Source organism: Callospermophilus lateralis, chromosome 7 (assembly GCF_048772815.1).
Source record: "Callospermophilus lateralis isolate mCalLat2 chromosome 7, mCalLat2.hap1, whole genome shotgun sequence".
Lineage (NCBI taxonomy): Eukaryota > Metazoa > Chordata > Mammalia > Rodentia > Sciuridae > Callospermophilus > Callospermophilus lateralis.
The window spans coordinates 125,275,277-125,298,970 of NC_135311.1; the positions used below are offsets into that span (position 1 = coordinate 125,275,277).

Here is a 23,694-nt window from a genome sequence, read left to right on the forward strand (position 1 = left end):
CTCCTGGAGAGGCAGAGAGCAGCGGTCCTCAGGAGGTCCTTAAGCCCCTGCACACACTGGAGATCCCAGGCAGGATGGCAAAGAAGGAGAAGAGAGACGGTTAGCAGGGGATGGGAGGAGAGAGGTGACCTAAGGGGCCCACAGTGGGGGACAGGGTCTGCCACAGTGCCTGCCTTTCCATTAGAGAAGGGCCAGGCTTGAGCAGCAGGCAAAGAAGCAGGAGAGAAACAGGCAGGTGAGAGAAAGCTCAGCAGGGACAGAAAGCCAGGACCAGGAGTGTTGGTGACCAGGACACACCAGGGCCCCTGCACACCAGGACACCACCATAACAGGTCCAGGCACCTCAGAGCAGGTGTCCCATCCTCCCCAACCTCACCCTTCACCTCCTCTTCCAGCAGGACAGCTGCTCTGAGAGAAGCCACTTTCTCAGACCAGTCTAGGGCAGGACTAAGATCCTTCTGCTTGAGGGGAGCCCTGGGGACCTACCACCACTAGCACACACACCGCACCACACACAGACAGATGGATGGGCTCCATGGGGTTGGCGAGGCATGCGGTGACGATGAAATGGTGTGTGAGGGGAGCGGGCAGTGCTGGCCGCCAGGCGAGATACGGTCTTACCAGCTAACCCTCTGCAAAGAGGCCTGTTAGCCCCCTCAGGCTGTGCAGGAGATGGCAAAATCCTGACAGGTGTCCTCCTGGGGGAGATACCAGAGAGGTGGGCCAGTGTTATGAGTTGTCTGGCTGGGCCCTACCACCCAGGTGGGAGGCTCTGCTCGCAAACTGGAATCTCCAACATTTCCTTAGCCAAGCAGTCAAGAGGGCTCCAAGCCTCTGAGGCAGGGGAAGGGGAGGGGATGAAGAGGGGACAAGGTGGCTTAGTCACAGCCTCTTCCTTTACTCTGCCTCCCACAGACAGAGCTCCATGAGGGGAACTTCAGCCAGACTGTTCAGTCAGATCTTTCTGTCTCCCCAGGAAAGACAAGTTTGTCTGAAAGAACCCAAGGCTGCCAGCTGGGGCCTCAGCAAAGGAAAAGCAAACAAAAACCAAACCAAAGCAAATCAACTCTTAAAAACAAAAGTTTTATTACAAGCGAATCAAAGAAGAATACTGGCTTAAATAAAAGGCAGGTGGGAGCCCCCTCTTCCAACCAGTCTCCTCCCCACCCCCCAGGGCCACTGCATGAGGGCCCAGGGTCCTGAGGCTGGGTGGAGCTGGTTCTCCCAGAAGGGCCCTCTGCTGTGGCCACTTCCCAGCTCTGTGACCCACCGGTCTCTGGAACAAGGAAGGACAAGATCTAATGACTTCCTATGTCACTTTTCAAGGGCTTTGGCCCACTTGAAGGGCCAAGAAGGAGTCTGGGGGTAATTCTCTATTTTTATAAGAAACTATAGCTTCCGGCAAAGGAGGGACATCCTCTGAGTTTCTGGCCCGGATTTAGGTCAACCTTCCCTCGCCTTTTGGCCCATCCTGCACCTTCCTTCCTATTCTCTGGACAGAAGCCCCCAGTTGGCAGAAACACCTTGTCCTCTAGTCCCTGGCACTGGGTTCCATACTCAGAGCTCTGGGGAGGAGGTGTGGCTTGTGGGATGAATGGCAGCCGCTCCCCAAAGCCATCACCCCACCCACCACACCCATCCACAGCCTGTCTGGGCAGATCTTAGCTGGAAGCCTAACCTGGAGGCTGGGTGGCAAGGGAAGTGGCAGCAGAGTCCCCAGCTCCTGCCTTTAAAGAGGATGATTCTTTCCAATGGGAGGCCAGGGGGCTCTTGTGACCAACGCACATGTTCCCTGCCCCATGGCTTAAGTTGCTCCTGAATCAAGGGGGACAGGGAAAAGGGGCAGCCCAGCAGATGTGGAAGCCAGCCACACTCATACAAGGGCACACATGAACACATGCGCATACACACACATTCACAGACAGAAGGTCTCTTGTAACAAACTTATTAAAATGAACTAGGCTTCCGATAACCCTTCACCTTGCACTACACATCATTTAAAAAAGGCTATGTAGAAAAGAGGTCTATAAAATTGTGCAAAATACCCAGCAATAATAAACCCGTTTCAAGTATTGCCAGCATGAGAATAACCCGTCTATCCCCAGCCCTGACTTGCGAGAGACATAGTGGGGTAGCCTGGGATCCTTTAGAGAGCCTCCACAGGCAGGGGAAGGGCCAGGACCCCTTTCCTATGCGCTGCTCAGGACTCTACAGGAGCTAAGGTTCTGGCTGCCTGGCTGGCTTCCCCCTACCCCCGTGGAACCCATCCTATTGGTCAACTCCAAACAAACAAAAAAACAAAAAAGACCAAAAACCCAATAGTAGAAAGAACAATGATCATCATAAAGAGAAAACAGGAGCCCCCACACCAAAGCAGCCCACTGGCACATCCTCTCTGTGGCCTGAGGTCCAGAGCTGGCTGCTCAACAGTCCTGTCTCACCAGAGGCCCCAGCTCAGCAAGGCCCAGGCAGTGCCCCACCTGGGAGGCTTCACACTCAGCTCACACCTTCACTCACACAGGGCTTGCCCTGGCACGCAGAGACTTGGCATGGTCCCCTTGATGGCTTCCAGAGGCTCTGGGTCTCCTGTCATTCCTGCCACTGATCGGCTGAGAGACCTAGGGCCCATGGCTCTGGGAACCTGGGTTTGGGGAGCAGAGGGTACAGCCATGGAACGGTTCAGGAAAAGCCACGCAGAGTGGAAAATAAATATGAAAAGACACCAGTCTTTGGCACCTCTGCTTCCCTTGGATGGAATGGGGAGGGTCCCAGCAGGTGTGGAGGGCGGCAGGCGAATACGGAGGGGTGGACAGGCCAGCAGGTGGCAAGTACTGAGCCGTGTTCAAGGGTGGCCTCCTACCATGCTGGCATCTGGCTTGGCTCCACAGGCTGGCTCATCACTTCTGATGGGCGAGGGCAACACGGTATCAGACTGCACAAATCCCCTCCGGTCAATCAGGCTTCCAAAACACAAGGGCACAATGATACATGAGGACCGTGTCTGATGCCAAAGCTCCAGGCCAGGAGCTAGATGGCAGAGTCCGACTCTTGGCCAGGGAAAGACTGGTCCTAGCAAGGCTGAGGAAAGGGAGGCTGCTCTCCATCCGGGGCTAAGACACTCTCTCTGAAAGGCCTCTCTCTGTCTCTGGACACCTAGCTTCTGGCCACAAGATTTATTCACTGTTAATTCAAACTGACCCACCTGTCTGATTGGCTAACAGGAAGCCAGGCTGCAGGTTAAGGGAAAAGTGAAAAATAAGCATTTGGAAATAGTGAAATTCCTACTGTCCCTTCCCCACCAGGCAGGACACGTCACAGGAACACTGGGTGGGACCAGGGGTTGCAGGGACAGGAGAGGGCACAGGACCACAAGGGGAGGTCTAGTCCTAGCAGTGCCTTTGGCAATTTAACTCCTGTTCTGGAGCTCTGGTGCCCCCTGGTGTCATGATGGACAGGAAACTTCCTGGCAGGGCTGAGCCACCAGGGTTCCCTTCTGCCAGGAGAGGGTAGACACCCCACCCAGCACGAACTAGAATGGCAGGGTTGCTCAAGTGTGGACACAACAGGCCCTGTGATGATCCCTGAGGGGGTAGGATTATATGTAATACCTAATATTCCTTAATATTTTGTACTTAATTTTTTCCTACATTGAGCTCATGTAACTAAAAATGACAAACTTGCACAGAATCTCTTTACATGGCAAATCCAGAATGCATTCTGCATGGGGCAGTGGGCAGAGGTCTGTATGTAGGGAGAGGTCTGCTGAGGTCCAGGACCTCTGTGAGGATGTGCCACCCTCCATGGGACCTCTCTCTGCACCCTGTGGCTTACCTGGGAGGTAGGGGGCCACAGAGCACAGCACAGCAGTTGGTGATAATACTTTTATGGCTGTAGGGGTTGACAGAGGCCTCACCGCCCCTCTTGCTGGACCACGAGCCTTTGATCTGCAAGCATGAAGGAAGCCTGGGTCAGCTCTACCTTCCTTTTTTAAACATGGTGCTGGAGTTTGAACCCAGGGCCTTGTGCATGTTAAGTACACACTTTACCCTAAATTCCTCCCCTTACCTTTTTTCTTTTTCCCCCCTCAGTACTGGAGATTGGAGTCAGGGCCTCATGCAGTGCTAGACAGTGCCTTACCACTGAGCTAAACCCCTCAGCTATCTTTTTTTTTTTTCTTTTTCTTTTTCTTTTTAAAGAAAGAGTGAGAGAGAGTGAGAAAGAGGGAGAGAGAGAGAGAGAATTTTTTTAATATTTATTTTTTAGTATTTGGCGGACACAACATCTTTGTCTGTATGTGGTGCTGAGGATCGAACCCGGGCCGCACGCATGCCAGGCGAGCGCGCTACCGTTTGAGCCACATCCCCAGCCCTATCTTTTTTTTTTTTTCAAAAAATTTTTTAGTTATAGATGGACACAATATCTTTATTTATTTTTTTGTGGTGCTGAGGATTGAACCCAATACCTCAAGTGCAAGGCAGGCAACCTATCACTGAGCTACACTGCCAGCCACCGCCTCCAACCCCCAGCTATCTTTTTTGGGTCCATTTGTCTTTCTTTCCTATTTTTTTTTTTTTTTTTTATACTGGAGGTTGAACCTAGGGGTGCTCTACTGCCAAACTACATTCCCAGGCCTTTTTATTTTTTATTTTGAGATAGACTCTCACTGAGTTGCTGAGGCTCTTGCTAAGCTGATGAGGCTAGGCTCAAATTTGTGACCTTCCTGCCTCAGCATCCCAAGTAGCTGAGATTACAGGTGTGCATGCCTGGCTTGGTTTCACTCTTCTAGAGGCTGGGGAAAGTTTACCAACTCTGAAGCCAGTTCCGATTGAAGTATCAGAGGGAACAGGTCTTTAACCCAGGTCATTCAATGACAATGTGGGAGACCATCAGATGTCAGGGATCCCCAGCAGAGATCAGAGGCCTTAACCAGGACAGAAGACAATAGAATCAAAGAGAAATCTCCAGAGAAAAGTTTGTGGGTCAATCTCTCCCTGCTCTGGGTAGCCACCCAAGAGGAAGGACAGTATTTAATGCACAGGGCTCAGGCTGACCTGGCTGTGAACCCTGGCCCTGCCACTCACTAGCTACCCAACTCTGGACAGATCATTCTCAGTCTGTCACCATTTGAAAAATAGGGACAATAATACTAATTCTCAGATAATACTACTAATTCTCAGACTAGTGAATCATTAGACAAGATCTGGCTGATCTCTAGCTCTGTGAAGTCAGCTATTGAAGGCTCTGGGAAAGACCCACCTAGGTAAAACCCAGACGTTTCTAGTCTCATTGTGCCATAGCTGCCCTTTTGCTTAAGCTCTGGAACTACCCTACAGAACCAGTACCCAGGAAACCACTCTGGGACATGGTGGCTGATGTCACTTCTGCTCTTGCCAATTACCGAGCACAGGACACCCTGCATGTTAAATTTTGTTTCCCCAAGTGAGATGCCGAGGTCATGGAATGTATTTTCTTTGGATAATGGTCTCTGATCAGTACTAGATGGTGAACCAGGGAACATATGCTCAGGTTTGCTTTTTATTGTTTGGAGCATGGGGAGGAGAGATCGGGACTGGCCCTAGGTAGGGAGGGACAGTAGAGCCCCACGGTCTTGTCCTTCTGCAGCTCTCAGTAAGAATGCCTCAGGGAGCCGCAGTCACAGAGCTACTGCCTACAGGTGCAGCGTGGCAGAGCACAGCTAGCACAGATATGGCTTCTGGGCACCAACTCTGGCTCTGTGCCTTCCCAGCTTGTGACCCTGAGGCACATCTCTCAGCCATCCAATGGATAAAAAGCAGCCCTGTGCTTGTGCCTGGGCTAGGCAAAGGGACCCAAAGAGATGATGGGAACTTCAGGAACTCTGTAAGTGGCCACACACTGGCCAGTCATGAGTACCCTGGCATGAGTGCTGCCTCCACAGAACTCTGAGAACAACTTGGGGACCTTAGTAGGCTGCACTGAGAGGCCAAAGCATGCTGGGATCTCAGGAGTCTGCTCCGGGGCCAGGGAGCATGTCTGGCTGCCCTCTACCTCCACCCTCTCCCCCAGCAGTCTGCCAGCAGGGCTGCCCTTGGCCACCCCAGCTCCCCAAGCCCAGCTTCAGCCTTACTTACATCTTCATTAGTTGTCAGGTTGGAGGCGACGAGGTAAGTGTGAAACCCTGAGAGGCCCAGAATGGACCAGATGGAGAAGAAGCAGATCACCAACTCCAGCACAGTGGGACAGTCAAGGACATCATGCATGGGGTGGAGGAGGGTAGGAGCCTCTCTGGGCCTGGGAGCTTGCCACAATTCTCCTTTCTCAACATCCTTTTCTGGAGTTATTTCCCAGACAGGTGACAAGTTTTGGAACCTTCCTGTGGCCCAGTCACCACTTCTCAGCAGGATCACCTCCTGGGTTCCCAGGAGGAGTAGGGAGTTTCCCACCAGAACAAGACCAGATTGGGGTGATGGATAGCAGGGGGAACCGAGGCTCCCAGATATGGAGCCTCAGACATAACCCAGTCCAGGGAGCTCAGTGTGCTTCCTTCCAGGCCCCTGAAGACAGTGGACAGGGCCTCCTGGGAGTTCTCAGCCAGCTCATCCCCAAGATGCCCTATTTAGGATGAGCCCAAGCCTGGTGTGAACAGAGGCAGCTGGTGCATGGGATTCTAGAGGCCAGATACAGGCTCTACTGTCCCCTCTGGGGACTTGCCCCAGTGCAGGGACTTATTTTCCACCTGGGTGTCCACTATCTGACAAAGGATATCTTGCTGGTGTCTCCTTCAGAGTGGAGAGGAAGTTGCTTCTCTGAGAGCCTGGGGAAGAAGAAACAAAAGACACAGCTCAGAGGGGTGGTGTCCTCACTGAGCTTGCTGCTCAGACCTGCTGCTCCCCTGTCCCTTCCCTACAACTTACGCAGCGTCAGGTGAGTGACCACGCAGGCGAAGATGAAGGCCGTCAGGAAGGAGAGGGAGAGAATAAATGCATAGAAGAAGCGGTAGTTCCGTCTCCCCACACAGTTGCCCACCCAGGGGCAGTGATGGTCAAACCGTTCTAGAAAAGGGCCAAGGGGTCGGGTTAGTATGAATCTGGCCTTGACCAGCATAGGAGTCGAGAGATCTCACCCTGGGCCAGGGCTCTCAACCCCTGCCCTCTCCGCACCAGCAGGCTCCAGGCCTCGGACATGCCTGGCTTTGGGCCTGCCTCGCACTGGTTCCCACTGCTGAACACGTTCTTCCCTCTCTTCTTGGTGAGCAGTGATGTCTCCTTCATGCCTCAGCTGCAAAGCCACTTCTTTAAAAAGTCCCCTCAGACCCCAGATGGTGGAGGTCCCCTGTGGTCTGCTCTGTTGCTCCTCTTGACTGCACTGGGCCCGAGTGTGTTCAGATACTTGCTCATGGTCACTGGACTGGCCAACTGTCCCTGCTTGATCATGAGCCCCCCGAAAAGGACTGTGGTGGCCTCCTCATACAGTGGCTGAATCCCCAGGGTCCACCATTGTCCCTGGGACAATGACCCACAAAAAGTACATGCTGCCTGATCTGCTACCCCAGCCATATGCCAACAGCCAATAATCCTGTCTCCTGCTCTAGGACTAGAGGTTCAGGGAGGGGCCGGGCCGCTATGTAACTCATGGAGAGCAGGCATCTGGGCCAGGGCTGAGCTCACACCAGTGCTATGTCCCTGGGGGTGGGACACACCCAGACTGGTGAGGAAAGTCCCTGTGGGAATTTGGGTCACAAGCCCGTTGCAGGCTTCAGGCCAAGACTAGTGCCCTTACAGGAGGTGGGTGGGGCAGACTTTCAGGGGCGAATGACACCCACTGAGTCACCCCCTCTGCTGCCTGCCGTCATGGGTGTTCCTCATTGCTCTCCCACGTGGGACATGCTGAGCTGGCACAATGAGCTCACTGCCCTGAGAACTGTGCACTGTCACCATGGCTCAGCTCACCTGGGGCCTCACGAAGTGTCTCCCTTATGGCACCTCCCTTATGGACCTAGTGAGGTCCCATCAGAGTGCATGCCTCTGAAGAGCAGGGCCAGAAGGCAAAGCAAGCACTAAAGTGTGGGTCAGGAGACCAGTTTCCAGCCCCAGATCTATCCTCACCACTTCATTGGCCTGATTCTATTTTTTTTTTTTGGCGGGTTGTTGGGGGGCGGGCATGGTACCAGGGATTGAACTCAGGGCACTGGACCACTGAGCCACATCCCCAGCCCTATTTTGTATTTTATTTAGAGACAGAGTCTGAGTTGCTTAGCGCCTCCTTGTTGCTGAGGCTGCCTTGATCCTTCTGCCTCAGCTTCCCGAGCTGGTGGGATTATAGGCATGTGCCACTGCATCCAGCTACCAGCTTGATTCTTGACCCTCCCGAACCCTGGAAACCAGTACTTCTGACCACTGGGTGGTAAACCATTCTCTTTCTGGTCTGAACATATCTGGAATATTACTGTTCCAGGCTGAGAAGCTGGACTACTGAAGACCAGCTGAAGCCAGGAGAAGTGTTCAAGGTCTCTCTATCTGCTCCACACTTCAGAGCTGGGGGTTAAGGGACCTACCGATCCTAATGCCATTGGTCACACTCAGAGCAAACCTGAACAAACCAGACTTCCTGCCCAGCCCTGGGTATTTAAGACACTACCCACCTTGCTCTACACAAGACCTCCTGTCCCATGACTCAGCCTGTCTCAGGCACCCCCACATCCTCCCTGAGGCCTCCCACTCACCCACACAGTTGTCACAGACACTGCAGTGTGAGGTCCGGGGTGGCCGAAACATCTTGCAGGTGAAGCAATACTTCAGCTTCACCATCTGCCCATTGATCATCACTTCCCGTGTCCGAGGGGGAGGCCGGTATGTGGAACTGCCTGTGTTGTCTGAGGGTAAGAAGAGAGAGAGGTAGGGGATACCCAGGCAGCCCAGGGCAGGACCCTGCTGCCTGGTTGCAACAGGAGAAACCTCAGGGAAACTGTTTCCCAGGAACAAATGAAGGTGTATCTGTCCCTGGCCTAAGGCAGGGACAAATATGAAGAGCTGCTACTAGGTCCCGAGGCTTCTCACGCGCCAGGCACTCTGCTGACATTTAACACAGCTGCTCACACACCTGCTGGCCTGGCTCATCTCTGAGAAGGGCCACCAGAGATGCAGTCCCCAGGAAGGTTTAGTGAGATAAGTTCAGGTACATCTTATCAAGTCTAGATCTATGTCCCAGTTAACAGGAAGTTCAGGAGTTAAAGGCCCTGAGATCAATCCCGAGCACCAAGAAAAAAAAAAAAGAAAAAGGCAATTTCACTTATGAAAAGAGGGAAGGTGATTCAACATTAAGAAAAGACAAAAGTAAATTCGACATATGATCTTTGAATGAATCTTGTTTTGAGAAACAAACAAACAACCCCCCCCCCCACGGCAACAAAAGATATTTGGAGAGCATGCAAGCAAATCCGACTGGATTAAAAATTAGGAAATTATTAGCTGGGCACAGTGGTGGGCACCTGTAGCCCCAGCAACACAAAGATGTATGCTGAAATACTTATGAGTAAAATGTCTATGATATACTAGGAAATGGTTTAAAAAGAATATATGTATATGACATAAATAAGACACTATTAAGAATTACTTCACTGAATCTAGATGGTTAATAGTATTTTCTTTCTTTTTTTGGTCCTGGAGATTGAACCCAGGGGTGTTTCACCACAGACACACATCTCAGCCCATTTTATTTTTTAGAGACAGGGTCCCACTAAGATGCTGAGGCTAGTTTTGAACTTGTGATCCTCCTGTCTCGACCTTTGGAGTCACTGGGAATACAAGTGTGTGCCACCATGCCTGGCTCCAAGATCTCTTTATTTTTTAAATATTTTTATTCTTGGGGGGCACCAGGGGTTGAACTCCAGGGCAATCGGCCACTGAGCCATATCCCCAGCCCTATTTTGTGTTTTATTTAGAGACAGGGTCTCACTGAAACCTTCAGAACACAACTCATCTGTGAGTGGAGGACAGTCACAGGCCCTCTTCAGCGCTGAGAGAAGCTACTAGAATCCTCAGTAGATCCCGATGGTCCTTCCCAGGACAGAGGGGATCCTGTACTCTCCCACAAGGCAGGGATGGAGTGCTGACCAGCATGTTCTGGCCTCCAGCAACAAGGACTCTTCCCAACTCTGAGAAAGAGGAAGTGAAGCTGTGCACACACCACTTCCTCAGACCTTCAAGAGACAGGGAGGCAGAGAGGTGCCATGTCAGAGGGAGGGTACCAGCCAGGTGCTGAACAGAGGTCACTGGAGGCTTGGCAGGGGCAGCTATCCTGGCTTATTCTCCGGCCAAACAGTGCTGACCACTCACCGGCCCAGACTCAGTCTCAGAACCCTCCTCCAGGTGCTCCTCCCAGGGGCCGTGGCCAATGACAGCTAATTAGCAACTGCAGCAAGTTCCTCGGCCATTCCTGACCGAAAGGCTGAGCTTCTTAAGTTTCTTTCTTTCTTTTTAATTATGCCAATTCTATTCTTTACAAATCATTAGATTGTTTCTTTTGTAGTGTTGTTGTTTTTTTTCCTAGTAGGATTGTAGGGTTTTTTTTCTGACTATTGGTTTGCGTGTGTGCCTCTGTGAGTATATGGTGCTGGGGACTGGCATGCTAGACAAGTGCTCTACCTGAGCCACACCCCATCCCAAGTCTTGAGCTTCAATGTAAAGACATGATTTTAAGGTGTACTGACATTCCCTGTTTCACTGGACCACAGAGAATGTTCTAAGCTAGGCAAGGGGACATGTGCCCACATTTTGCTGATGGGAGGAGAGTTCACTTCAGCAGAACAAGGCAGGGCTGAACCCAGAATCCTTGCTTCCCGGGGCAGTCTCTGTTCATTCTTTAAAAATGTGAGTGCCTACTTTGTGCAAGATACTGCTTAAGGCCTGGGTGTGGCAGGTAAGGAGAAAGTACATATAGATAAGTCAGAGATATCTGTTTGTTCACCCTGTGCCTGACTGGCACATGCAGGTATTCAAAAAATATTTGTTGAAGGAGGAGGGACTGATCAGAGGAGATGCTTTCCTGCACTAAGGAAATCTAAGACCTGCTCCAGGGCTCCTTCTGCTATGTCAGGCTCTTTCCCCACCCCTCACCTCCAAAAAAGGTGCTCTCATGCAAGCAAGGCTCTCCTACCCCTTCTAGAAGGGTATCTAAAGTCTCTGAGGATGTGATCACAAGGGGAGGGACTTATCCTTTCCCAGCGAATGGCTATGATGAGATGCAAATATACTTCCTCAGAACTTCCTCCTGACCAAGGGACATGCTGGGCGTCATGAATGGCTGAGGTTGTTATTATATTAAAGGCCAGTGCTGGTGTGGAAACCCCCAGGGCTGGCTGGCTCTGGACTGCTGGGGATGGAACCCAGGGCCTCAGGCATGCTGGGTAAGCTGTCTGCCACCAAGCTCCACCCCAGCCCCTGAGAAGGCTTAAGTGAAGGGAGGCCCTGACTGCTTTACTGCCCCCCTGTCACCACCTATGGAGGTAACTGTGGTCTCCCAGCTCCCAAGGCCAGCTCAAGGTCAGCCACAGTGCCCAGGTCTCTGGGGGTAGGTCACTGTAATCCCTACATGACCACTGGGTTCATTCCCAGAGGTTTATGGAGCCTCTATCACCTACCAAGCCTAGTGCTAGGCCTGGGGATACAGGAAGAGCTCAGCCTGAGGGCAGTCAGGTAGAGGAATTGTGTAGGAAGCACTGAGTCAATGCCACCATGCAGTGACTCTGGACCAGCTACATGTCATTTTTTTATAATACCTTTATCTATGTATTTTTAGGTGGTGCTGAGGATCAAACCCAGTGCCTCACACGTGCCAGGCAAGCGCTCTACCACTGAGCCCCAGCCCCAGCCCTGACGTGTCATTTTTTTTTCCTCATTTTGAAACCTGGTATGACCACTTGTTGGTCTAAGACTTTGAGGAAGCTGCTTAGCACCTTGAACCTCACTTTCCTCAAGTCTAAGATGGACAATAATAAACCTCGCAAGACACACAGATAGATAAGATAACACCAAGGTCTAACCCATAATCAGTCAATTACTGATGCAACTATCTATACTCAATGCCTTGAGAATTCAACAGGGAGTAGTGGAGTGGAGACGGGAGGCAGCATACAAATCAAAAGTGGCAATTGTGCTGGATCAGAGAGTATGAGACCTCAGGCCTGCCAGGGCTAGAAGGCATAACAGCAGAGGGGGCAGCAGAAGGGACAGCAGAAGGGACAGCAGAGGGGACAGCACGAGCACAGGCAAAGGCCCTGAGCATGCAGCCGAGCTTCAGGTCCTGGGGAGTGGGAGGAAATGAGGGCAGGCAGGGCTGCAGCTGGCTTCCTTCTGCTGGCTCCACCCCTGTCAGCGAACATTCCGGAAGATGGAAGATGACTTGTTTCCTGCCTGGACACAGCACCAGTGAATCATGTCATGAGAAATGATTCCCTTCACTACTCTCCATCAAGGGAAAGCCACAACTTTTAATACCTGGAACTTCGAACCTCCCGTACTGCAAAGGGACTGCGGTCCACGGGCAGCTGTAACCGCCAGGAAACCTGCAGTATTGCTGCCTTTGCTTGCGTGACTGATCTACAGAGAGGAAGTTGAGTCTGGTTTTCCACTTAACAGGGTGACAGACATTTTACTTTCAAAATATACAACCCCCTGCTGCCTGAGGACAGGGCTATATTCTAAGAAATGTGTCATTGATCACTAGGTGTGATTTCCTCGCTGTGTGAACACCAGCGTGTACTTACACAAACAGAGGACTACGATGCCACTAGGTGATAGGATCTTATGGGACTACAGTCCTTTATGGAGTATGTCATTGGTCAAAATGACAGAATGCAGTGATTATATTTAAAGGAAAATACCAGGGAAATGAAGGTACATATGGATATGGGAAGGGCAAGAGACATGAACTTCATGACGGATGGAAACAGCACCAAGGGCTCCGGGAATCACCCGAGTTCCCAGTCTAGGAGGACCAGGGACAAATTTGGGTTTCCGAGAAACAACTGCAACTGAAGACCAGGACTGGGGGCCTGACCAGCAGAGCCTGAGTCAAGACAGGAGGAAGGTGAGGCGGGTCTGCCCCAGGAAGCAGCCTTCAGGACCCGGTGGAGAGAAGGACCGGATGGTCTGTGAGCTGGCACATAGGAGCACATGGGAAAGACTGCATCTGTCCCATGAGTGCACCTGGGTCTAGCTGAATCTAGGTGTGCATCTGTCCCTCAAACTCAGATGTCTCCATTATTTCTCATCAGATCAGGAGCTTCTCAGGAGTATTATTCCCACACTCTACCTCTTCCAACTGCCCAGAGCCCGCAGGCTGATCCAGCTACATGGGCACCAGGTGACAAGTCCCGATCTCAGATTAGGGTGACCAGCTGCCCTGGTTTGCCTGGGATGATTTAGACCTCTGGTGCTAGGACACAGCAGTCCTAGGCAAACTGGAAGGAGCTGGTCACCCTGCTGGACAGGCACCTTGGACATCTACAGGTCTGAAGCTCCTGGCCTCTGGGGCAGAATTAAGAACCTTATACTAACTGGGCATGGTAGCACACACCGTAATTCCTGTGGCTCAGGAGGCTAGGCAGAGGATCCCAAATTCAAAGCAAACCTCAGCAACTTAGTGAGGCCCTGTCCCCTGTCTCAAAATTAAAAAAAAAAAAAAAAAAAAAAAAAAAAGGCTGGGGGCATGGCTCAGTGGTTAAACACCCCTGGGAAAACACCTTATATTACTGCAAGGCACAGTGATGCACACCTGTAATCCAGAAATTTGGGAGACAGGAAGTTGGAGACCAGCCAGTCTCAGTTGAGGCCCTTAATAAGGCCCTAAGCAACTTAGCGAGATCCCATCTTGAAATAAAAATGTAAAAATGGCTGGCAATGTAGCTCAGTCATAGAGTGCCCTTGAGTTCAAGTCCCAGTACTGCAAAAAAAAAAAAAAAAAAGTAAATAAAAATGGGCTGGAGGGGCTGGGGTTGTGGCCCAGTGGTAGAGCACTTGCCTAGCCTGTGTGAGGCCCTGAGTTTGATTCTCAGCATCACATATAAATAAATAAAATAAAGGTTCATTGACAAATGAAAAAAAAAATTTAAAAGGCGGGGGGGGGGGGCTGCAGAGTAGCTCAGGGGTAAAGGGCCCCCAAATTCAATCTCCAGTTTGGGAGAGGGTGAAAGGAGAAGTCTGCACTGTCTGCATGAGCCTAGGACCAGGAATCAGTGCGTGTTTCTATGACCACCACCTCAGAGTAGACCCTCACCCTCTCAGAAAAGTCCCACAGACTTAGTCCTTACCAAGAAAACATTTCTACTTTGATCAGAAGCCTCCTGGCCACACCCTAAAATCTGGCTTCAGTTGTAGCTTAAGGATTCAAAGGTCCCAAAGATGTCGCTTTCAGACTTGGCAACTGATCTCAAAAGAAAGCTCAGGCCCTGTGAGGCTGATTCCACTGTTCCCTACACTGTTCCCTTCCTTGCTGTGGTGTTCCGTGTGCTCCAGTCAACTCGGCCTGCTCAGCAACCCCAGGCCTGTCCCTCCTCCTTCCCACTCCTGTCCTCTCTCTATTCCATCTTCCTGGCCCCATCCTTCCGTCTTCCTGTGCTTGAATCCCACCCAAACTTCAGGGCCTGATTCAACTGTCACCTCTCCAGGAAGCCTCTCCAAGTCTTTCAGGTGGAAGACACTTCAGTCCCTGCAATCCTCTCCCAAAGCCTGGCCTGGCCTGTGGTGGGCAGGCCTTCCACGGTGTGCTGATCTAGACCAGAAACCACTCAGACTCCTTGCCCCTCTGCAGTAAGGAGACAGCACAGGAACTCACACACAAAGGCACGAAACCACAGTGCCTCCATGGGATATGCCAACCGTCTCTTGACAACCCCACGGGCAGCAAGGAGCATCTTTATGTAGGTTCATTCTTAGCGGTTCATCCATCCTGTCAGCCACCATCACTGACCCTTCCATATGACAAGGTGAACAAGATACTTGTGTATCTCACAGCCCAGAGGACAGGGCAACTCCATAATGACAACCACGCAGCACAGGGGAGAAAAGAAAGGAGAATGTACACGGGAAGGTCATGGATGGCCTGGCTCAGGTAGGTCCCAGAGTGCAGACAGGAGGACAGAGGGACTGTGTCCCCATGGCCATGTCAGAAGACAAAGCAAAGGGTTTGGGGGTGAGGACACACTCCATCTCTGGTCCTTCACCCCACGCCTTGTGACCACTGGCTCAGTGTCTGCGAGGCCTACAGGGTCGCCTTCATCATCAGATGTTGTGAAGAACTGTGGGGATAATGGAGGGAAGGCATGGAGCAAATGGTCACGCTCTCCCAAACATGGGGATTACTGTTGTCATTATCACCCAAGTAGCTCACAGGAGGTCAGAGGATTCCAGGCTGCCAGATCTCAGAGTCTGGCTGAGCAGGTCCATAATCCTGCCTTATGATTAGCCCTGACCTTCAGGGGAGGAGAAACCAGGTGCTGGGCGTTCTTTACTGCCAGGTGCACCAGCCCAGGTCAAACCCAGCGATACTAAAGAGGCTGCACCTGGAAGGCCGAATGGCCAGTGGCCGGGGGCACAAAGGGAAGGAAGCTGGATGGAGATGACAGTCAGGCAGCAGCCCTGGGTGTGGCTGTGAACAGGCTTGGCGAAGGAATGAGACAGAACCCACAAAACTGGAGAGAGCACCCTCTCCCCGCTGGTCCCTCCCAAGCTGCTCCGGAGAATTAGTGAATTACTTCCAGTGATGGGCACAGCAGGGCTCTGACATTTACAGGCCACTAGATCTCTTCAGGGCCAGCTGGGCATTTAAAAGCCTGTCAGGGGAAGGAACCAGCCATCAACCGGAAACCCCCGAGGTGTGCAAACACCCACGTCACTTCTCGACAGGAAGGAGCTAGGGTGGAGCAAGCTGAGATTAAGGCCCTGTCCCCAGAGCCTAGCGGTCCAGGGGAACTTGCACAGCAGGCTAAGAGGAGTCAAGGGCCACACAAGGCACCTGCTGTCCCTTACATCCACCCAGTTTGTTCACCATCCTGGGATTCTCCCTTTACTGTTTGAAGATCCTCGTATTCCTACCACATCTTATGGGGCCCATCTCTTAGAGGGCTCCTGACCGACCACGGGATCTAAACCAGCCCAAGCCCATGTCTACTGTGTCCCTCTGCTGTCCCTTCACCAGGCCCTCATCTCTACAGGCCCATGCCTCTGCTCAGATATCACCTCCTTCACAGAACCTCCCCTAACCACACTGCTTAAAACCCTATGCCCTTCTGCAGCTCTTATCCTCTCTCCCTCCTCTTTCTGTCTGAATCCTAGACATTTAATTATTTGTTTACTGTCTCTCTCCTCCCCTGGAATATCGTCTCCATGAGAACAAGGATTAATGTTAGTTAGTTTTGTTCACTGCTACTCTATCACCAGCATCTAGAAAAGTGCCTAGCACGTAGCAGTTGCTCAATAAATGTTTGATGAATAAATGAATTTATTTATGAATGTTTAAGAGGAGGACTGTAGCCAGACTGCCTGGGGTCTCAGTGCAACTCTTTCATTTACTGGGTGATCCTGGACTATTTACTTACTTTATCTGTGCCTCAATTTAATCAATCAGTAAAAAGAGAATAACAATGGTACATTTCATAGGATTAATGGGTTCAATAAGATCATGCCTATGAAAAGGTTAAAACAGTGCCTGACCCTGAGTTAGCACTCAGTGCCATGCTGACTGCCAATACAGTCTTTTCTTGGCTAGTTCTTTTGTTATTGTTTGTTTATTTGTTTTTGGTACTGGAAGTTGAACCCAGGGGCAATTAACTACTGAGCCATATCCCCAGCCCTTTTTATTTTTGAGATGGCATTTTGCTAAGGGCCTTGCTAAATTGCTGAGGCTGACCTTGAATGTGATCCTCCTGCTTCAGCCTCTCAAGTCACTGGCATTACAGATATGGACTACCATACCCAGCTTAGCTAGTATTTCTTTCTTCTTCTTTTTTTTTGGTCTGGTACTGGGGATGGAATTCGCAGGGCCTCACACATGCCAGGCGAGTGCTCTGCCACTGAGCCACATCCCCAGCTCTGGCTAGCATTTCTTGCTTGTTTATCATCTGGCTCCCACCACTCCAGCGTCCACTCCGGCCTGCCTTGCTCACTACTGTAACCCAGTTCCTAGCAAAGTGTTAGAAGAGAAAAATTGGGCCTCCTCCCCAAGTCCAGGAACTTGGAGCTGGGAAAGACACAGCTTCAGCTGGGAGTATAAATGAGCCTCACCAATCTGTTTCTCCAGGGCAGCTGCTTCACAGACAGTGGCCCGGGGCAGGATCCCAGGGTCGGTGAAACTTGTTTGCAGCAGGCAGCTCATGACGAAGAAGAAGAGGATGGCAGCGATGATGGGGATGGCCAGGGTCAGTTTGCGAGCCAGGTAGGGGCAGCTAGAAAGAGAGATGGAGAGAGAGATCAGCAGATACCCCAAGGATTCGCTGGGGTACTAGGTATCACATTTTTGAATAAAGCTGAGGCTGAGGCACAGCTTCTGGGTGAGCGCAGCCACTCCCATATAAGTGCCCATAATAAGCATCACTTATCTAGCCTTGTACGTCCCCGCTGAGCTCACGGCAAAGTGATCAACAGATCCCAGTGCCATCCCCCCCTTCCCCCGCCAACATTGAGACAGGGTCTCACTGCATTGCCCAGGCTGACCTTGAACTCCTTGCTAGGCTCAAGTGATGCTCCCATTGTAGCTGCTGAGTCTACAGTTGTGCCACTGTACCAAGCTCATATCCCAGCACTCTTAACCCCAGTGCTTAGCTGCAGCCTCAGGATCCTCTGAAACACAGGGCTCCAGGCAGTACTAAGAATTAAGTGAACTATCGCGATAAACCACCCATGGCCATATTTGTTTACTCATTCACCTCCTCACTCAATCACTCACTTCCCAAATATTCTTCCTTGAGCCAGGCAACACTTTTAATAAACAGCAGGAATAATGGCCATAAATATGACAAGAGTCCCTAGCCCATGAGGCCCCCTGAAGGAGAGACACTGAAGCTAAAACCAGAATGAGTAAAGGGTTGGGGGCAACAGCACATCAGTCATAGTCACCTAAGGCATGATAACTCCATAGGAATGTGCCAGGACCCCTAACCCTAGGTGGCTCAGAGAACAGCCAAAAGAAAGCTCAGGCCCTGTGAGGCTGCTGGATGAACATGTGTCCTCCTCTACCAGGCAGGTGGGCAGCCTACCACAGGCCCCCATCCCTCTCTCAGATCCATCTTCCATCCTTTTTTTTTTTTTTGGTAGTATTGGGGATTAAACCCAGGGGTACTTTATTATTGAGCCACATTCCTGTCCTTTTTATTTTTTAGTTTGAAACGGGGTCTCGCTAAGTTGCTGAGGCTGACCTTGAACTTGAGATCCTTCTGCCTCAGCCTCCTGAGTTGCTGGGATTATACCATGTCGTTACATTTTGAATATAATCCAAACTCCCTACCACAGCCTCATAGGCCAAGCATGGTCCAGACCCTACTGAATTCAGGAAGGTTCCTACTGAAGGTTTCTCCAGCCTCATTCCATGAAATTCACCCTGCCCCCATGAATCCTGTTACAGTTGCTTCAGGATAGCCCCTAAAACAAACCTGGCTCTTTCCTACATCAGAGCCTTTGCATTTGCTGTTCTTTTTCTGGAATGCTCTTCCTTCCTCAGAAGGATCATCCGTGAGAAATTCTGTATAAAGCAGCCCTTCCCAATACTCTTTATTTCTTGCATAAAATTAAAAATATTAATTGTCTGCTGATGTGTTGACTGCCTGTTCCCTGCTGGGACACAAGCCCCTATGAGGAGACAGACTGTGATACCCTGTTCACCTAACATCCCCTAGCACCCTGCCAGCACCTGGTACCAAGAAGGTGCTCAGTATATATCTTCCAAAAATGAATGAATAGTGGTCCCCTCCAGCAAGAGGTCAGAAATAGCTGTCTTCTTCGAAGGCATTTTATGTGCCATTTACGGCCCTAATTCATAAATTATTATTAATAATATCTTAAGTACTAACAATTACTATGTGCCATAAATCTTTATAGTAGAGCTAGGTACAGTGGCACATGCCTGTAATCCCAATGACCCAGGAGGCTGAGGCAGGGGGATCATAAGTTCAAGGCCAGTCTCAGCAATTTAGCAAGATGTTGTCTTAAAATAAAAAAAAATAAAGAGTTGGGGATGTAGTTCAGTCGGAGTACCCTTAAGGTTCAATCCCTAGTACCAACCAAACAAACATCTTTACAGAGACCCTCTGAAATTATGCTTCTTAATTTATAGATGAAGAAACTAAAGTTCAGAGAACTTAGGTAACTTGTCTGAGGTGAGGGGGGACTCAAGCCAGATCTGACTTTGAGGTCCATACTATATTAATCACTGTCATATGCTGCTTTCCCTCCTAAAGACAGAGTGGACTAATGGAATGGGAAGCAGCTATTTGGAAATGACTGGAGGCTGGAGGCCCAAGAACAGCCAAGAGGCCAGGAGCCAGCACAGAGGCAGGGAGCAAACCTGTGGGCATCTACACACTGCTTCTGAAGCCTCTAGCATCAGGTGCTGTGGCTCCATAGAAGCCTTTCCCCTGAGGAGCAGAGACTGCCAAGGACAAGAACTCCTAGGGGTCCATGCTCTACTCCACAAATCTCAGTGCTCCCAGATCTGATTCTCAAAAAGAACCAGCCGGGCGCTCAGGGTCACCCACTGGCAACTTGTCCAGTTCATGCACAACCAGACTTCTCTGGAGAACGGAGAAGACTTGAACTCTGAGACTTGTAGAACCTTCAAGAAACACTAAGTCCTAGTCTCTTGATTTTCCAGAGGGGAACTCCTGGGCCCACAGCTAGATTTAAGTTCACTTAGCCGGCCAAAGTCTCTGGGCTCCCAAAAACTGATTTGCTCATTCATTCTTTCAACCAGTAGTTGCTGTATTTAGTACCTGCAATATACAGGCACTGGTTCTAGGGACTAAGGATACAACAGTGAGGAGAACAATACCCTGCTCTCATGTACAAAGGCAGGCAAGAAACTACCAAACAAGTATGCATGCAGCATGGATGTCAGGGAAGGGTGTGGAAAGGGAAGAGTGAGGCATGAGGCTATCTGAAGGAAGGACACTCCGAGCAGTGCGAAGGCCCCGAGGTAGGAGTGTGCAAGCAGGCCAACCTGCCTGGATGGGAATGCACATCAGGACAATGGGGCAGAAGTAGACAGAAGGGAAGCAGGGACCAGAGCTCTGGCTCCTACCCAGAGAACCAGGAGGACTGAGATCTGACTAGGAATCAAAGGGACACTCCTGCTGCAGTGGGGGTGGGGGTGGGGGTGGGAAGTAGGCAGAAGCCAGGAGGCCTGCGCAACAATCCACCAAACCAAACAAGGAAGCAAAACCATTCATTGCAGAAAAGGCCCCAGATGGCCACCTGTATCTTTTCCCAGAGCAATGGGGGTGTCTGAGCATCTCCGTGCTCCCTGCCTCACTAAAGGCACTTCCACCACTCCAGGTTCTTATTGAGATTTCACTCTGGTCCAGACCCAGGTGAGCTCAAGGACCTCACCAAACCCTGCTGCCAAATCTACCACTTCAAGTGAGGACAAGGACAAGCAGAGACAAAAGCCAAGATGATTCACAAGTGTTCTCTGAGCCTGGAAGTCCTTGCTTTCTCCCTAGCAGGGGACAAATAAGTCACCAGCAAAGCTACTCACTCAGCCAGCAACTGTCCTGCTTCTGAACTGACTGAATCTCACACTGTAGGTCACAGGGCCAACCGCTGCAAGCACTGCTTCCTCCTGCCTGGGCAAGAGACTAAGCACATCCTGGGGCTCCTGGAGGAGGCACTTTCATAGCATCCACAGGTCTGGTCTGGACAACCAGGTCTGAAATTCAGCCCAGGGGTTACCCTGTGGGTTGGGAATCCAGAGCTTCTATTTCTAAATCATCCCTGAACTTTTTTCCCACAAAGACAAAGAAAGAGCAGAGTGTTTAGTGGATGAAAAGAAGAAGCCAATTTATAGGAAGTCTTCACCTTGCTTCAAGGGGCAATCTGAGGTTGCAGTTACATGATCTAGCAACTGGAAAGGGACCTGGGAGCTGGTGTCTTTGTGACAGCCTGGCTATGGCCACATGCCCTTGTGAAGTGTTTTTCTGGTGAAGACAACAAGTACTAACAGTAGCCAACATCAGATTAGTGTTACTGGGCTAAAAGCCCGCAGGCCAATCTCATGATCACCTGGGGGGTGGGTACTATTAAAGACCCCATTTTACAGACGAGGAAGCAGGGGGTCTGAAAATTGAAGTTACTGCCCTGAGGTCACAAAATTAGTGTGAGGTGAAGCTGTTGGCCCCAGAGACAGAGTTCTCAACCACACCACAAGAGGACCACAAGAGATGACAGCCAGGAGGGGAAGGTGGGGCTCATGGGGTGGGTGTGGATGCCTGGGATTCTGTGCAAGGAATTATGTGGCAGGTGGCTCCAGCTAGAGAGGTGGGGTGGAAACTTCTGATCACCAATGTGGTCCTGGTAAGTTATAAGTACCCACTCCTTCATCCACAAAACAGATATCCTGTGTGGGACAATCCAGGGTCACTGGGGAGACAAAGGAGTAAAAAACCCATGGGTCAAAAAGGACCTGTCATACCAAAGCACTCTGGATCCTTTCTTTAAGAAATAACAAGGCACATAGCTGTTCCTGATGTGGAACAGGCCAGAGGAATGCTCCAGAATGGTAAGAAGGGGAAAAAAGCCATGAGGTCAGGAATGGGGGCAGGGACCTGGAAGACATCTGGGGGGATCAGGGGACTAAGGGAAGGACAGGAAGCTCTGAGGAAGCTAAGGGAAGAAGGAAGAGGCAGCCAGAGAGACCCCAAGATGTTTGTGGGAGGATGCCTTGGGATCCACAGTGAGCATGACAGGGAAAGCAAAAAACAGGAGGGGTCTGAAAGGAGACCCTGGGATGACCTGGAGGGAACAAGAAGATGCTAGGAAATTCAGGATAGTATGTACACAGCCAAAGGACATAGAAATTTAGAAGTTGTCTGGAAGGCTCAGAAAGAAAAGATGCCTTGAGGGGTCAGAAAGAACGTGGGATGTGCAAGAGATGGTCTAGGGATGAGAGAGCAGGAGGGCTCTACCTAAGGAACCGAGGAGGCCTGGGGGGCTGGTTCTGGGAGGCTGGTTCTGGGAGGCTGGGGGGCAGGGTGAAGGGACACTGGAGGGTGGTGTTCCTTCAGAGGCCGGCAAAGGCAGGGAACCAAAGCGGCCGAGGGCAGAGTGGCTGGCAAGGGTGGAGGGGTCCAGGGCGGGCAAACAGGAGATGAGTCGGGAGCCAGGGGAGGCCTCAGGACAGACCGGAGAGGAGCAGGCGGCTGCGGGCGGGCTCAGGGCTGAGAGGGCGAGTGCCCGGAGGGGCCGTGCAGGTGGGTGCCCAAGCAAGGGGAGCAAGGGGCGCGCGGCCGGCGATAGGGGCGCGGCGAGCGCCGCGAACTCACTCGAAGACGAAGAAGAGGACCGTGGTGCTGAGGATGAGCAGCAGCGTGAGCGCAAAGACGCCGCCGTGACCCGCCAGCATGAGGCGGCCGCCGCAGAAGAAGCGGTTGCGGCCCGGGAACACCTCCCACTTGCGCCGCGGGCGGCGGCCCAAGCTCCCGCTGCCGCTGCCGCTGCCGCTGCCGCTCCAGCGCGGCGCGGCGGGCGCGGGCCCGGGTCCCGGGGCGGGGGGCGCGGCGGGGCCGGGGCGGCGCGCCCCGGGGGAGGCGGGCGGCGGGGCAGCCCCGGGGCTGATCTGCTGGTACTCGCAGTCCTTCATGCGGCCGGCCGCGGGCCTCGGCTCCGTGCCCCGCGGGCCGGCCGGACCGCTCCGGGACCCGGGCGAACAGCGGAGGTGGCGGCGGCGGCGGCGCGCGCGCGCGCGCGCGCGCGGTGCTTGATAGCTCGCTCGCTGGCTCTCTGGGGGCGGCCCTGCAGCCGCCCCGCCCCCGGCCCCGGCCCGCTGCTGCCGCGGCCTCCCGCCGCAGCGCCCCCTCCGCCGGGGCCCGGGATGGCGCGGCCGAGGCGGTCCCGGCCCACAGCAGGACCCCAGCGAGTCCCTGCGGCCCCCCACCCCCGCAGTTCTACACCAGGAGCCATCAGCAGATGCGCTCTCAAGGGCGCTTTCTCTTTTGCAAGCAAACCGTTTGTTAGGAGCCCACTGTGTGCCAGGCACTGTGCCAAGAGCCGAGATTCAGGTGGCGGCCCAATTTATAATTCCCGGGCCAGGCTTCGCACATCCCTGAGGACTGACTGGAAGGCATTCTGGAGGCAGGCATCTTTGGGAGTCGGGGACACATCCGAAGTTCAAATGCCCAAAGGGCCCACCTTCTGGTCTTCCTCACCCAGCTGTCCTGGGCCCAGACCAGAGGTTCCTAGGTATAGCCCAGCCTGTAATGCAGGGGTCATGCCTGAGGGCCTCCGTGTTTTTTTCAGGAATTCTGGATATATTCGTGTTCTATTGCTACTGAACAAATTACCACAAACTTAAAAAACACACCTATTTCTCGTGGATCCCAGGTCAGGAACCCATAAACAGTTGAGCTAAATCCTTTGCTTGGAGTCTCACAGGGTTCCAATCCAGATGCGACCCACCCCAGCAGGGTGGGCTGGCTCTAATCGAGCTACTCGGGACACTGAGGCAGGATTACAA

General features: G+C 51.9%; 1 protein-coding gene across 1 annotated transcript; it reads right to left on the reverse strand.

Annotated features, from left to right (window-relative positions):
- Positions 1-1,064: 1,064 nt before the first annotated feature.
- On the reverse strand, positions 1,065-22,891 carry Zdhhc18 (zDHHC palmitoyltransferase 18). Its single transcript, XM_076860975.2, has 8 exons — positions 22,505-22,891; positions 17,259-17,419; positions 8,702-8,851; positions 6,894-7,031; positions 6,745-6,793; positions 6,111-6,213; positions 3,832-3,944; positions 1,065-2,960 (listed from the first exon to the last, which is right to left on the reverse strand). Exons 1-8 carry the CDS (start codon positions 22,819-22,821, stop codon positions 2,843-2,845), a joined length of 1,149 nt encoding a protein of 382 aa, XP_076717090.2. The 5' UTR covers positions 22,822-22,891; the 3' UTR covers positions 1,065-2,842.
- Positions 22,892-23,694: the final 803 nt, after the last annotated feature.